This window comes from Macaca thibetana, chromosome 12, assembly GCF_024542745.1.
Source record: "Macaca thibetana thibetana isolate TM-01 chromosome 12, ASM2454274v1, whole genome shotgun sequence".
Lineage (NCBI taxonomy): Eukaryota > Metazoa > Chordata > Mammalia > Primates > Cercopithecidae > Macaca > Macaca thibetana.
Genome location: NC_065589.1, coordinates 74,844,509 through 74,861,808, shown reverse-complemented (window position 1 = coordinate 74,861,808; position 17,300 = coordinate 74,844,509). Strand labels below are relative to the sequence as shown.

The 17,300-nt window shown below is 40.7% G+C and overlaps 1 protein-coding gene across 1 annotated transcript in view; it reads right to left on the bottom strand.

Annotated features, from left to right (window-relative positions):
• Window positions 1-17,300, bottom strand: part of STK39 (serine/threonine kinase 39) — a 293,703-nt gene that overhangs the window by 113,450 nt on the left and 162,953 nt on the right. Inside the window, exons 11-12 of the mRNA XM_050752820.1 lie at window positions 7,627-7,749; window positions 7,501-7,530 (exon numbers count right to left, since the gene is read on the bottom strand). Of these exons, the coding sequence (XP_050608777.1) occupies window positions 7,501-7,530; window positions 7,627-7,749 (153 nt within the window). The remainder of the gene's footprint in view (window positions 1-7,500; window positions 7,531-7,626; window positions 7,750-17,300) is intronic.

The window sequence follows — 17,300 nt, the reverse complement described above, 5'->3', positions numbered from 1 at the left end:
ACTCTGTCTCAAAAACAAAGAAAAAAAAATGTCATCTCCAATGTTGGAGGTGGGGCCTGATGGCAGGTGTTTGGATCATGGGGGTGGACCCCTCATGAATAGCTTGGGCCATTCCCTTGGTGATAAGTGAGTTCTCACTCTGAGTTCACATGAGATTTGGCCATTTAAAAGTGTATGGCACCTCCTCCCCACTCTCTATGTTGCTCCTGCTTTCACCAAATTATGTGCCTGTTCTCACTTCGCCTTCCGCCATGAGCAAAAGCTCCCTGAGGCTTTCCCAGAAGCTGAGCAGATGCCAGCATCAATGCTTATACAGCCTGCAGAACCGTGAGTCAATTAAATCTTTTCTTTCTAAATAATCCACTCTCAGGTAGCAATGCAAGGATGGCCTAATACAGGAAGCCTCTGTACAAAACATCTTCCTTGACAACAAACTGTATTCCTCCAAATGTCACTACTACAGATCCATTCTATGGGATTAGGGCACGGTCTTTTGGGTATATTCTTCTAAGTGTAAAAACCTGTAAGAAAGTTAACACATTATGCAGCTGTCAATTTATCAGGGGTTTTCTTTTCCTTTTTAACAATTTGCTATAGGATGGACATTTGAGAGAATGAGTGTTTTGATGGGAAGGTGTATTAGTCCGCTTTCATACTGCTATGAATAAAAACCCGAGACTGGGTAATTTATAAAGAAAAAGGGGGTTAATGGACTCGCAGGTCCACATGGCTGGGAAGGCCTCACAATCACGGCAGAAGGCGCAGGAGGAGCAAAGGCACATCTTACATGGTAGTAGGTAAGAGAGTGTGTGCAGGAGAACTACCCTTTATAAAACCCTCAGATCTCATGAGACTTATACACCATCATGAGAACAACATGGGAAAACCCGCCGCCATGATTCAATTACCTCTCACCGGGTCCCTCCCATGATATGTAGGGATTATGAAAGTTACAATTCAAGATGAGATTTGGGTGGGGACACAGTCAAACCCTATCAGAGGAGGAGGCAAAAACAATGAATTAATGTTGAACACCACCATGGCAATAGACTTTGATGGGGATTTAGAACATGATAAGACAGGAAAAGATCTCACGATGGAGACAAGAAAGAGACAATATCTGCTTTCCAAATTTTCATAGAGCTCTGCCTAACAAACTCCTTTTCTGCTTTTGCAAATATTATAGCTAAATGCAATGTGCTATCCTGGATAGGATCCTGGCAAAAACGAGGGGCATTAGTAGGCAAACTAGTGACATTGGAATAAATTCTGGGGCTTAGTTAACAGTCACACAGCAGCGCTGGTTTCTGAGTTGTAACAAATTTGTCAGGATTACATAAGAAATCAACAGTGGGGGAGACTGTGTTAAGAGTATATGGGAACTCTGCACTGTCTCGGCAATGTTTCTATAAACCGAAAATTATTCCAAAATCGGAAGTTCACTTTCAGATATACTGCAGATTTCTGGATTTCTGGTAACATATCTACCTTTCCTCACAACTACTCAGAAGGGCAGTCACCTGCAATAACCACATCTTTTAGAAAGTGGTATCATGAAAATATCAGGTTAAACCAGTCTGTGATGACTAAGGATAACCATAATAAAAGTGGAGGGAGAAATCAAATCTCTCTCTCCATCTCTATATGGGTATAGAACAAACATGTTTGACAGCGTACGGGCATTTGGAAAACATGTTTTCATAGAAATAATACACACACACACACACACACACACACACACACACACACATATATATATATATATTTTTTTTTCCTGAGACAGAGTTTCATTTAGTCACCTAGGCTGGAATGCAGTGGCGTGTATCAGCTCACTGCAACCTCCGCCTCCTGGGTTCAAGGGATTCCCCTGCCTCAGCCTGCTGAGTAGCTAGGATTACAGGTACATGCCACCGCGCCCGGCTAATTTTTTGTATTTTTAGTAGAGACAGCGTTTCACCATGTTGGCCAGGCTGGTCTCAATCTCCTGGCCTCGGGTGATCTACCCGCGTCAGACTCCAAGTGCTGGGATTACAGGCATGAGCCACCACGCCTGGCCCATAAAAATAATTTTTAAAAGCTAACAGCAGTCTTAAATAAAATGTGACAATAGCAATAAGTAATATAAGGGAAAAATTAGTTTTCACATTGCAACTAATTTCTAATAAAATTAACTCAATTTAAATACCAAATGTATTTTCTCCTCAGAGCAAACTCCCAGAGTTAGGAAACAGAAACATTTCCATAATTAGCCAAGTCTAGAGTCTTGATAACAAAACTTTTCAATGTACCTTTTGTGAACCCTACTGGGCTTCAGCCAGAAACCTTTCCCACCTGCTTCATTACCCTTGATTAAATAAAGACAACTTTTCCAAGGGATTTCTGAAACATTTTCTTTTTTCTTATTTTTATTTTGGAAATTTCTGACAGACATTTAAAACAAATCTTCAGGAATTTTGAGCACACCAGTTTCCTGGATTCCAGTCTGGACTTCCGGATTCCGAGGGATTTGTGCAGTTTTCCTAGCCAGTCCTTGATCCTAGCTGTGAATCAGAATCCTGTGAGCAGCTTTTTAAAAACCAAGAGCTGCCTGGACATCATTCCAAATTACCAAATCAGAATCTGTGGGTTGAGTCTAGACACTGCATTTTTAAAGGTTTCCAGTCAGGGTTGTGAATTGTTTATTTTCATGTCACCTAACTGAGATGCTACTATAAAAAAGAATGCAACTTTAATGGAAGCCTTAGCAAATGCCCTCCTCAGTTAAATGAACCCAAATGAAACTACAAATTTAAAAATAAAGTCAATTTCACTTTTTATGTGGAAAATAAGGATATAATGCAAAATTGACAAAAAGTCATAAAACATGTACTTATTTTTTTGACAAAAACATAATGGGATAACAGTTGAAAAGTTTTATGTAACTAAGAAACACTACCTAAGGAAACTGTCCTTGCAAATACCACCCCTTCCCCTGACCCCCAAAGAGATGAAAAGTGTCCAGCTAGTGGGCTCCCTTTGCTTTTATGAAATTCCCACATTGCCTAACACAGTTCCACGTGGAAATCAGGCACAGATTAAACATCTGTTTAATTAATTGTTATTAATATTAGCATTATTATTAACCTTTAGTCTTCACTGGCTTCCATCAACCAAGTAGAATATGATGATAAATAAATGAAATGAGGATGAGCTATCTACTTACTATAAATTATTAAGTACTAGTGGGTGACTAATACTTTGATATTTCTTTTTTTATTATTATTATACTTTAAGTTCTAGGGTACATGTGCATAACACGCAGGTTTGTTACATAGGTATATATGTGCTATGTTGGTTTGCTGCACCCATTAACTCGTCATTTACATTAGGTATATCTCCTAATGCTATCCCTCCCCCTGCCCCCCACCCCACGACAGGCCCCGGTGTGTGACGTTCCCCGCCCTGTGTCCAAGTGATCTCGTTGTTAATTCCCACCTATGAGTGAGAACATGTGGTGTTTGGTTTTCTGTCCTTGCGATAGTTTGCTCAGAACGATGGTTTCCAGCCTCATCCATGTCCCTACAAAGCACACGAACTCATCCTTTTTAAATACTCTGATATTTCTAAAGTATCAGTATAAAGTGTTAGGAACACAGGGCCAATTTTTCAATGTGGATGGCTATGAATCTCAAGCCAGATCTGAATCCCAAGATAAGTACTGCAACTCTAAAATCTTACAGATTATACTGGAAATTCTCTAGGACTTAGGAGGATCTCCAAATATGGCCCAGGATAAGGTGGATCTTCTCAATGTCCCTCTGACTGACAAACATCCCACTCTGGCCTTCTCAGTCTTCTCCGATTAATACTGTAATACTTGGACATTCTACCTCACACTTACTGGGAGGACAAACAGCCCCTCACTCATTAAGCATTCCTAAAATATCCCTAGTTCATTGTAGCACCTTACTCTGTCTAAACATGGTACTAACAAAGCTACTTTTCTGAACTTCACCTCAATCATATGTCTTCTGATCCCTCGGGTCACTTCTGACCTACTCATAAATACTATATGCCTACTCATGCACCTGTTTAATATTTGACTTGCAGTGCATACCCAATTCATGTCATCAGTGAACATGTATAGTATCCACTAGATGCAAAAGAAACACAAACTTTCATGTTTTTCATTTTTTTCATAAAATACTATCTCAATCTTCTGGTGGCGTATAGCCAAAAAACAACTGAATTGCAATGTAATGACAAACATGAAAAAGCTTATTAAAATGTAAATACTCTGGCATTTAAATGTGTTATTTGGCACAGATAAGCATTTTCGCTCTCAAATATGTTGACAGGTATAAGGGGCTCTGTCAGAAGCCATATATATCGATTGGTACAGCTATTGATAGCAACTACACAAATTCAAAATCAGTAGACACAGAAACAAAGCAATCACAATCTAAGTACCTATGACTTACTTATCTATGTGCCCCCTGAAATACATACACAAAAAAGTTAAGGGAATGATGTTTGTAATAGCAGCCTAAGTGCTCACCAAGAAGGAAATGGTTAAATAAACAATTTTTATTCATCTAATACAATACTATGTGCCAGTAAATAAAAAAGAGGCAGATCGATAGTTCCTAAGGTGGAAAGATTGCCAAAACAATCAAGCAAGTTGCAAAAATATTTTCTAGTTTTTATAATTCCATTCGTGTTTTTAAAATGACATGCTAGATTTTTTTAATGAACATATTAGTACGGAAAGAAACAGAAAAGGTCTGGAAGAAAACTGTTCAAACGGATGACTTCTGTGGAATGAAGTGACAGTCACAGGAGTGAAAAGGGGAGCAGTATAAAAGTAGTCTTTCAGTTTTTATTCTATGTCATTCTCCTATGATTTTCAAATAATTATTCTTTGTCTCTTCTCAGTAAGGCCTATCCCAACCAAGTCATCTAAAATTATAACCTCCCACCACACTCCCTGAAGCCCCCATCCCATTGTTTCTTTCTATCACTCCTATTCCATTGTAATAAACCACATAATTTACTTCCTTATTAAGGCTATTATATAGTTTACCTACTCCCATAAGAATGTGAGCTCCACAAGGACAGGGATTTTGCTCTGTATTTCTCACTGATGTATCCCTTAAACCTACTAAGACAGGGCACATAGTAGGGACATAATACATATTTGCTGAATATTTACATATTTAACACTTTTTAATTTCCTTTATAATAGATAAATACTTCATGCTTTGCTTACAGAAAGCAGTTTGGGGTAGTTGGCAAAGGGATACTTTAATTAAAAGCTGAAAGGACACAGGAAGCATCACTGTAGTATCTCTTAATACAGCTCAAGATAATCAAATGTCAAGGCTGTCAAAGGAACAGGTATCAAAAATCTAGCCTGAGAAGCTGTACAGTAACAGGTGGGGCTTGTTATTCCTAAAATTCGGTGGAAGTGTTTACATGCAAACACATGTATCCTTTCAATGAAATTAGAGGTCTATTCATATGCTTCTTTAATTATAAATCAATACATTAACAGACATATGGCGCTGAGAAATCAAATGAGTCTAGATGCAGTAAACCACCTATGACTTTCATATCCCACTTAAGAAGGTCAGAACTGATGCCTGAAGATCAACTCACAGCATGCTACATAGTCTTTCCCTTCCTGTCTGTGCAGAAAATATTCTTGCCAAAAAGATACTGCTATTCTCCAAATAACAAATCAGCTTTCAGAGCAATTTCAACAAGCACACAGTGAGAGATTATCTTAAATCCTTATGACCTGTACCCACCAGCCTTACTAGCAAGGCAGGATCCAATGGATATCGTCCAATGAAGATTTCTTGCAGTGAATAACAAATGCTTTGTGAGTCGATGATGCTACTTTAACCATGTTATTTTGTTCTATTTCTCAGCAGAACTGACACTTTTAGTAAGAGATACTCTTAGAAACAGCAGAAAAGCCTAGACTCTGTACCTTAGATAAAATGAGAGAAAGGAAGGAGAAACACAGTTCATGATATGTGGTTAAGATCATTCTGAAAATAGCACAACATCGGTGTAGCCAATGTGTTCCATGTGGGGCTCATCACCACTGCTCCTAACAAAGGGCGATGAGGTCTCTGATCAAAGCTTATATATATATACACACTTTTTCTGAAACGGAGTCTGGCTCTGTCACCCAGGTTGGAGTGCAGTGGCACAATTTCAGCTCACTGCAACCTCCACCTCCCAGGTTCGAGCGATTCTCATAATCCCAAATAGCTGAGATTACAGGCGCCTGCCACCACGCCCAGCTAATTTTTGTATTTTTAGTAGAGACAGGATTTCGCCATGTTAGCCAGGCTGGTCTCGAATTTCTGACCTCACGTGATCCGCCCGACTCGGCCTCCCAAAGTGCTGGGATTACAGGAGTGAGCCACTGCACCTGGCCAAAGTTTATATTTTATGTATGAAATGGAGAGGTGAATTAAATGATAAACAGAGGAGAAAACAAAATCTGAAGGAGAGCTACCATGGGGAGGCAGGCAAGCTGGAAAATGCCTAGGAAAGGCCTATCCATATGGCATGAAAGATGGAGACAGAAGGGTGAGAGGAAAGAAAAGGAGAAGAAAGGGTGGCCTGTGGCTCTGCTGCCCTCTTCCTTATAAGACCCAGCTGGCTACGGCCACTTCAAACTCAATGATGAGAGGTACTACATTTAATCAAAAGGAAATGTCTGCTAATTAAAAAAAATTGGGATGGATATCATTTATAGCCCAAAGTTTTTTTGTTTTCTTAATGAGAATTTATTAAGGTATGCATTAATTACTAGGTCTGTAAAATATTTGGAGCTATTTAAATATGCTTAAATTTCCTCTAGGAGAATTAGCAAGTTTTGTGAACTACAGTTATCATTAGTCATTAGGCATTAGGATAATTAACCAGATGGAGGGAGTAAATCAAATATGATCTCTTAATCAAAAGATGACCAGGCCTCAAAGGGAAGCTGTTAAAATTTTTTGAATGCTCCTTAACCTACTAAGGTATCATTCAGAAGATTTAAAAACCAAGACCAACAGATTCAACCAAGAGTTTCTAACCATTTTAATATCTACTTCATTGCAAACAAAAACCGTGAAAGACATTTTGCCTGTATGCTTACTATGTTTTCTAAAGGCAGTAATCCTAAGAGTTAAAATTAATTGATTACCTAGTCTGTGTCAAGGATTCCAGGGAGGGTTTTGTGTACGTGATTGCCAATCCTCATGGCAACTTTATTGTAAGTACTAGGATCATCCTCATCTGACAGATGAGGAAACAGGCTCAGAAAGCAAAGTAATTTGCCCGGATTTATTCAGCCCAAAGTAAGTCAGACAGAATCAAGAGCTGCAAAGTCCACGTGCCTTTCCTCTTTCTTTCTACTCTGTGAGATTTTGAAGCATCTCCCCTATATGGATCAGACTCTGATACCCCAAGAAAGAAATTAAATGGCAAAATAATAGATAAATAGCCACAGCTCACCTCTGGATTTTCTTCTTTTACTCTTCGTGACTGTAAAACAATTACGTATCCATTAATATATATAACACACACGATCACAAAAATAAAGTTTACACAGATGAGCTCATCATCAACAATGTCATTTACCTTTTCCTGAGAAAAAGCTGCTTTCCCTTCTTCGCTCTTCTCATCCATCTCATCATCACTCCACTCCCAGTCCCCATCTTCGGTTTTATGAAGGTGACCACTTGACCCAGGAACTCTTCTTACCTGAACCAAAACAAGCCCACACAATTCTTCACTAGTCGAATGTGAACCATTTCACTGGTGCTGCAACTTGGGTGATACAGCATACACACCAACCTGAAAATAACCTGAGTGGCTGTGAATCCAGGGATAGCTAGATGTCAAGATCCAAAAAGACTACACAGCCTCCGACTCCCAAACTCATCCTCTTTCCAAAAATGCTGTGTTTTTTGAAATGCATTACTACATACATGAAAAACAAAATATTTTGGAAGAACATTGCACACATAAGCAATTAAGGATCAAGCTCATTTTTCACGTTTACTTCAGTTAACACTGTATTAGTTGCCATATATAAAATGCCATGTGGTAGGCTTCGAATTGCCTAAGGAAGTGCATGCAAGCAACGTCCTGCTGACTGAGCAAAGGCAGAGAAATCAGGAAGCCTAATGAAGCGTACTAGACTATGGGTATCGGCAATCTAAAAACCTAAGACAACAAAGCAAACACCCTTCTATTGCCACCTCACTCTCTTGCAGAACCTGACATTATACTTATTTCCCCAGGATTCTGCTCAACCTATTTGAACAAAACAAAACAGCACCAGACCATTCTTAACACACTTTGTAGCACTTATGAGACTTGTGAGATTGCTAGGAACACAGCTTGATAATCAGCAGCCATGCTAGTGTCTAGATTATAATCAGTCTTCCCCATTATTTCAAATTGTTTTGAGCTAGGGTAGAGATGTAATCCATAGGGCAAGCTTTCCAAATGTCTTTGTGGTTGGAAAAGCAAAACTTTTAAAAGGACAGGATGACTGAGAATAAGCCTGTGAGACCAAAGTAATTTGCTTAAAAAACGTACTGAGATGTAATTAAACAAAGCACTGTAGCAGATGAACGTGATGTGAACGTTAACAGCCGTGGTCCAAGGATTCAGAGAAACTTCAAGTGGAAAGGGAGCTTCCAGACAATCGAGAGCAACCTCTTCATTTTACAGATGAGGAGATGAAGGCCCAGAACGTGACCCCAGATCACGCAGTAATGAAGGCAAAGCAAGGTGAGAAACAAAGCCTCAGACTCCCACTCAAATGTGACTCTCCTTATGCCACTGAATGATAACCGCCAGCAAGAAGTTATCGAAAAATGTCCTTTGAAGACTGAAAGACTACGATGTGAAGAAAGCCTACTTTTTATAATAGACACTATTTAGTTGTATCACAGGAGCTTCAGTGAAACCAAGGGAAACAGCACAGAACTTACATTTAAATATTTAAGTTTAGTATACATGTCAGACCAACGTGAAGTCATAAAAAATGCATGCTGGGGTTGGCTTTGATTTGAGGGCCTTACCATCTAGAACCTGTAAAAGTAATCCCGGCCAGTTGGTCTAGAAGATTTGAGCTCCAACACAGAAAGTCAGAAAGAAAGTGGAAAGTACTTTTTTGAAATTGCAAATAGTTATGCTATTTTTTTTTTAAAAAAAAGCTTTTTTTCCCACCCCCCTAAATTTTTTTTAACTAATTTATCTTTGAAATAGTACTTAGTAAAACCCCGTCTGGCCTTGGCATCAGATATTTCTTCCACTTGCATTTTGAGTTGTTCTAAAAGTCTTTTCTAATGATGGTGATTTTAATGGTGCTTATAGATGTTGGCAAAGTACTATAGAAAAAATGCCAAAATGCACTTCAGGATTTGCAGAACAGATTGCTCATTTTAATGCCTGTAGAAATCACTAAAGGAAAATAATTTTCTGTTGACATATACAATAAAATGAATTATTTTCTTAGCAACGCTGATCATGGTGGTAGCAACATAGAGAAACATATGTTAATGACTACATTTAAAAGGAAGAATTTAAAGCCACGTCTATTACAAAACATACTGTCAACTAAGAAGTGAAAAGACAAGTAAAATTATCTATCAGACACAGAATTAAACTCTATCTCTACTAAAATTGTAGAACCCAAGGAGAGTTGGTGAATTAGTATTCTTTAAGTACTCACCCAAGAGATTACACTAAGGAAATACTCTTTTCCAGAGAAAGTCCAGATTAACATCCTAAAATTTAGTTTACGTCCTTTCCCCCTCTGGCTCTATGTTTATAAGCTCTGTCAGTTTCATTTCCACAAGCAGAATCCAACTATAAACAATAAAATGGCCCATCCGCTTCCATTTTTATTTTAGTTTAGAGCCCTGGCTGTCCCTCTGTTTGTTTTATTTGCTGGAAGAGAGAAAGATAAAACAAAATGTCTAGGATGATAGCTCTAGACATTGAAATAAATGGCGGGATGTGCCTTTAAGCAATAAACATTGGTTAAACAAATAAATACACAAATGTTGACCAAATTAAGAGAAAGAACATTAAAAAACCAATGTAGGGAATAGTACTGGTAAAATTGTCACTAGAATAAGAATACTAACTTGCCTTTGAGAATGTCCCCTCAGCTTACTCCTAGGAATAAACTTGCAGCATAATTTGAAACCCAGGTTTCATGGTGGATTTATGTGACATTGATGTTTACCAAAGAGACGAGAAATCAATTTTACAAAGTTACATCCTTGTAGGGAATTTGTAGGGATGATGAGAAACAAGTTTTATCTTTTAGAGCCAACTAAGTTTCACACAGTTTAGCAAATGGTCTTATTCGGGAACTGAATAATACCTTGCAAAGTTAAAACTTCATAAAAAAGAAAAGTGTAGAAAAGCTTCCATCTTCCCCTCACCCACTACAATGACGAGAATGGAGATTATTTGCCCTTGGAATTCTAATTTCATTGGTTATTATACTGCTCTTGTTCCACTAAATGATTTGCTCATTTAGTAAAGCCAAGAGGTGGTAGAATGAATTTATTCTCTATTTTCTCTGACAGGGATTTTAAAAAATCCATTGCTTCTCAGAGAAACAAGCTCAATTTAAGTGATACCTACAGGAATTCATAATCTCACAAATTCTTCAGGTCACAGTTGGCAGTAGTGAGGTTAGAAAACGTTTTATATTTTCTTCTCTTTATCTAAATGTGATTTTTAATGACAACCCATTAAATAAATGCACTCAAGTTCTGATTCCCACAAGAAAAGAAGGCAGGCTCAGCCAGAGGAACAAAGCAGAAGCATGGTTCCTGGCCACTGCTGGTGGCCAACAGGCAAGATGTAGGTGGCCACTGGGCAGGGTTAGGACGAGCAGCCACAGAGAGGAGATGGCAGGAATGTAGACAACAGTCTCTAAAGCGGTCTGACCTGTCACTCCAGTGCTGCACCTCTAAACGAGAGCTGTCTGTAAATACAGTTGTACCATCCCCATGCAACTCAAAGGAGGCACCTGGCCCCTGACACAGGAATTGGGAGGAAGGATATGAAGAACCAGCAGGTAAAGTTTCTATAAGAGCATGCTAAATACGTCAGAAATGCAGGTGTGTGACTCTAACACTCTACTGAACAAAAGAGGAATGTGACCCAAAGAAATAATGACCAAAACTTAGTAGAATTTGTCTCAATCTGGCATGTCCATCTGTCAAAAAAAAAAAAAAAAAAAAAAAAGCACCCACTAGCCTCTCCCACTGCCACATTAACTTCTCCCTGGAAATGGGACTTGGGAATCTCCTTGGAGTGATTTTTACCCCTTCGGTGGGAATCCTGCACTCACAGCCTCTCCTCCACCTGCTGAACATACGGCACGCTGACTACAGTTGAAACTCAAGTGATCCAGGGAGCCCACCAACCTCAGGTCCACCTATCAAGAACCTACTGCACCAGCAGAAAGCAACACATAGTGACATTCCTGTTACCAGGCATACTACTGATGAAAAGTATAAAAAATGTTTCTAATTAATTGCTGTTTATCATGTACTTGAGGCACTGCCAAGAAAACAAAAAGCCTTCTAAATCATGAAACATTAACAAAATGTGACTCAGTAAGACTTTAGCAGTAACTATTTTACTGTCTCCATAGATTATACACTGACACTGCTCCTCTCTGACCATCACCTCTCTCGGCACCTCCATCCTATACCTACTGCCTGGCCTCACTGTCTTCTCCTGCCCTTCCACCAGCCCCCTCCTGGCTCTACTCCTCAGCATGCAAGGCCTGGCACCCACAGCTGACTCCAGATGCTGCAACTGCTAGTACTCAATGTCCCCATGTCCCCTGGCCAGATGAACCTTCCTATCCAATCCACACTTGAGAAGCAAACCCTGGGGTCAGCCCCAACATGTACTCTCTAGTCCTGAACTACAGCCAAGAATAACACCAGTCAAGTGTGCGTGATGCCATTACAGATGACCACCAGGCACTCCCAGATGGGCCATCAGTGCTGCTACAACCCTGCCCCTCCAAGTGAAGCCCATAGATGGGGCAACAGCAGCACCGGGGAGGGAGCTTGTTAGAAATGCAGAATCTTGGGCCCCACCTAGACCCACAAAATCAGAATCTTCCTTTTTAGCAAGATCCCCCAGGGGTCATATTCTCATTCACATTTGAGAAGCACTGCGCGTTTGAGAAGCACTTTCCCTCATTGCCAGCTTAGCCTCTTGCTCCTAGTTGGTATTTATACCATGTTAGGTACTATGTTCTACAGATTTTACATGTATTAACTAATTTAATCTTCATAGTAGCTTGTGAGCTCAGAATCATTGTACTGCCCCATTTTTCAGAGGTAAAACTGTGATACAGGGAAAGTTAAACCACGGCCCAAGCTCATACAGCTGGGAGGTGACAACAGTAGGAGATACAAGAGCAGGAGTCAGACCCCCAACTCTCCTTTCCTCTCTCTGCTACTGCAGCTTACAGTAGGGCCTCCAATCACTTAAAATAACTTCCTCTGCTACCTTGAGAGCATCAAGTCCATCCACTGGAGCACAGGTGACTTGTTATGTTTCAGTAAAGAGACTGGTGGCATTTTGGCCCTAGAGATTTGTGGAACTTTGAACTTGAGAGAGATGATTTAGGGTATTTGGTGGAAGAAATTTCTAAGCAGCAAAGCATTCAAGAGGTGACCTGGGTACTGTTAAAGGCATTCAGTTTTAAAAGGGAAATACAGCATAAAAGTTCAGAAAATTTGCAGCCTGACAATGTGATAGAAAAGAAAATCCTGGCTGGGAACAGTGGCTCACACCTGTAATCCCAGCACTTTGGGAGGCTGAGGCGGGCAGATCACAAGGTCAAGAGATGGAGACTATCCTGGCTAACACAGTGAAACCCCATCTCTACTAAAAATACAAAAAGTTAGCCAGGCGTGGTAGTGGCCTGTAGTCCCAGCTACTCGGAAGGCTGAGGGAGGAGAATGGCGAGAACCTGGGAGGCGGAGCTTGCAGTGAGCCAAGATGGCGCCACTGCACTCCGGCCTGGGTAAAAGAATGAGATTCTGTCCCCAGAAAAAAAATTAATCACCAAGACAATGGGGAAAACATCTCCAGAGCATGACAGAGAACTTTGTGGCAGCCCTTCCCCTCACAGGGCTGGAAGTTTAGGAGGAAAAAAATGGTTTCGTGGGCTGGGCCCAGGGTCCCTCTACTATATGCAGTCTAGGGACTTGGTGCCTGGCATCCCAGCTGCTCTAGCCATGACTAAAAGGAGCCAAGGTACACCTCAGGCCATAGCTTCAGAGAGTGCAAGTCCCAAGCCTTGGCAGCTTCCACATGATGTTGAGCCTATAGGTGCACAGAAGTCAAGAACTGGGAACCTCTGCCTAGATTTAGAAGGATATATGGAAACACCTGGATATCAAGGCAGCAATTTGCTGCAGGGGTAGAGCTCTCATGAAGAACCTCTGCTTGGCCAGTGCAGAAGGGAAATGTGGGGTCAGAGGCCCCACACAGAGTCCCTATTGGGGCACTGCCTAGTGGAGCTATGATAAGAGGGCTGATGGCCTCCAGACCTCAGAATGGTAGATCCACCTACAGCTTGCTCCGTGGGCCTGGAAAAGCCACAGACACTCAACGCCAGCCCATGAAAGCATCTGGGAGGGAGGCTGTACCCTACAAAGTCACAGGGACAGAGGTGCACAAGACCATGGGAAACCACCTCTTGCATCAGTGTGACCTGGATGTGAGACATGGAGTCACAGGAGATCATTTTGGAGCTTTAAGATTTGACTGCCTCACTGGATTTCAGATTTGCATGGGGCCCGCAGGCCCCTTTGTTTTGGCCAATTTCTCCCATTTAGAACAGCTGTATTTACCCAATTCCTGTACCCTCACTGTATCTAGGAAGTAAATAACTTGCTTTTGATTTTACAGGATCATAGATGGAAGGGACTTGCCTTGTCTCAGATGAGACATTTGACTGTGGACTTTTGAGTTAATGCTGAAATGAGTTCTGACTTTTGGGAAGGCATGGTTGATTCTGAAATGTGAGGACATGACATTTGGGAGGGGCCGGGGGCAGAATGATATGGTTTGGCTGTGTCCGCACCCAAATCTCATCTTGAATTGTAACTCCCACAGTTCCCACATGTCACGGGAGGAACCCGGTGGGAGGTAACTGAATTATGGGGACAAGCCTTTCCTGCACTGTTCTCATAATAGTGAATAGATCTCACAAGATCTGATGGTTTTAAAAAGAGGAGTTCCCCTGCACAAGCTCTCTCTTTGCCTGCTGACATCCATGTAAGATGTGACTTGCTCCTCCTTGCCTTCAGACATGATTGTGAGGCCTCCCTAGCCACATGGAACTTATATAAGCCCATTAAACCTCTCTTTCTTTTGTAAATTGCCTAGTCTCGGGTATGTCTTTATCAGCAGCACAAAAACATACTAATACATACTCACAGCCCCTATCTTCCTAATAAACTTCGCACTCTCACCCTCTTTTCCTGTGGTGTGCAAAGACAGCGGATTCCTTCTCTTCACAAGACCAATGCCTCTGGGAGCACTCCTCATGTATCTACTCACTTATTCCTTCCTTCAAGACACTTACAGCCAGGCCCTGGCTCCTCTACATCCATCTGTAAATATGCTTAAGTCTCTCTTATACTTCTACTAAAAGAAGCCCAGGGACCCCACTGATTTTCATTCTTCCTTAAGAATTACTCCATCACTCTTCTCTTTCACTGTCAACGTTTTGCTAAAGATAGTCTCCAATAATGGCCCTCACTTCCTATCTTATCCTCACACTTTAATAGTGTGCAAAATGATATCTGTCCCCACTAGGCCACCAAAACTACTCTCTCTCCCTTTGAGATTTAATGACTTCCTAATAGTGTAATTCAATGCTCTTCCCTGTGGCCATAACACTATCTTGTAGACATTGCTGAACTCCATTCTTCTCCTTTAAGCTCTTTCCAAATCTGTGTTCATAATGTTTCTCCTCCTACCTCTCTTGTCCTTCTGTGTCTCCAACTGTTCTTTGTTCTGTCTCCATGATAAATGTGACTACTCCCAGCCCAGTACACGTTCTCAGCTCACTAGACGCTGTTGCCCTTAGTGAACACACCTTCTCCATGGGCTCCCTGCCCTCACCTAAGTTGATATCCTTGGAAACTGCATTTCTTAGTCTTGTTTTCCAAGTGTTCTGTTGGATATAAACACCTTATCAACTTTTCAAAGTTGAGTTTGCCACCCCTGACCCATTTGTTAATCCTCCATCTCCAGCCTCATTCTGACAATTCACCAGTGCTGTCTTAGTTAATGCCTTTGAATCTCAGCCTAATCCCCATTGCCATCATATTCACCAGGGGCATGGTCATATAAAGCTCCTAATATGATGCCTGCCACATAATGAACACTCAAGACATGACAGGTGCTATTATCATGAATATCCTCAATGCTTCTCCCAACCCAAATCTATTCATCTATTTATAATCCAGCCCAAAATTGTTTGTTTATATATTTTCTACCACATCCCTTTAGATACCCTACAATCCAGTTATGTACAAGTCACATATTTTTGTGACTCTACCATTTCCCGTATGTATTAGCTACATCCTTGGCCTGATCTGCCCTTCCACATTCTCCTTTTTTTTTTTTTTAAGCTAAGAAGCTTTTGTCAATCCTCTCAATTGAAATTTTGCCTATACCTTTATGTCATTCTACTTTCATGTTACATTGGACAGATAACATATCAAACCATATACTCCTTCAGGGCAGAGAGCTTGCTTTAGCCATTTTTTAAAAATCACTTCTTAATTCATCTGGTCAACAAAGTTTTATTGACTAACTACCTTCATCTACCAAGTTCTAAACCAAAGATGAATAAAACAAAAGCTTACACCTTGGAGTAGTTCACAGTCCAGACAGGTGCACAGACATTTAAGCTAGAAATGTTTTTAAAAAGACATGAATACTATAAAAAAGATATAAATCATGGGAATCTGCAGAAGAGAGGATGACTATCTACATCAAGGGACAGTATGGATGGGTAGCTGCTACAGCATTAGCCCAGCATGCAGAGAAAGCAAAAACTTAGCACGTTCTACTGATTCATGTAATGTGGCAAGCAGAAAATGCAAAGGAAAAGCTGGCCAAGTGAGGACTGGGGTGACCTGAGGAGCACCTGTCCCACCATAAGAAGGCACCCATCATTGACTGACGGCTGCCACAGGGAGACAGCCCAAGCATATCCAGATCTTCTGATTCTTCTAGAGAAGTGGATAGTTTGGATTTTTATATGATGCTCTTGACTTATTTTAATGTTAACATATCAAGTTAAAAAAAAAAAAACTTTCTCTGGACAGCCTAAAAATTAATGTCTTTGGGACAAATTCGGCCTGTGAGTTCACACCCCTGTTTTACACCAGTCAGAGGGTTAGAAATCAGACAACGGGAAAACATGGAAAGCTTTCATGTGGGCACGGTGGGGGGAAGGGAGAATGAGCAAATCTGGATTTCTGAAAGCAGAGCAGAGGATGTGCTAGGACTTGAGGATAACAAAAGCCAGAAAGACTCCAGTCACTACTGACATGTAACTAATCACCCCAAAACTGAGTGACTTCAAACAACAACAATTAGCCCTATGACAATCAGACTTGCTTCCAACACGGCTGACAGAAAGCATGAGAGACCCCAAGTCAGGACAAGCCCTTTCTGAATTCCTGACACATAGCAACAGTGCGAGATAATGAAATGACTGTCGTTGTTTTAAGAAGGTTGTCAGTGAGGGCTTAAAGAAAAGTGAGGGAAATGTTCCTGGAAGCTAGAGGAAAGGAGGACCCTGTTGTGCAGTGACACAGAGTTTAGCAACACTGACATCTACGGTAAAGTGGGAAGTGGAAATTCACCTAATGAACTCAATGATCTAGCTAAAGAGATTTCCAGGCAGCCACTTCAAGTGACACCTGGGTTCTGCTCACTGCCTATGATAAGATGTGAACAGAGAGAGATGAGCTAAAGAATAAACTGTTAAATATAAACCTGTTTCTCATTCCCAATCTCTCCAGACATCAAACAATTCTCAAACCAAGAAATGGTTTCAGAGCAAAAATCAAACCCAGGGTGAAACTGCACAACCTTTTAAGAATTCAGAAAGATCTAAGGTGGTGCCTTGCAGACACCTTCAAACATCCATAACGCCTTCTGAGGATCTTAAGAGCTTGCGTTGCAGAACTTCTGCATTAAATAACAGGGATTCCAAGAAT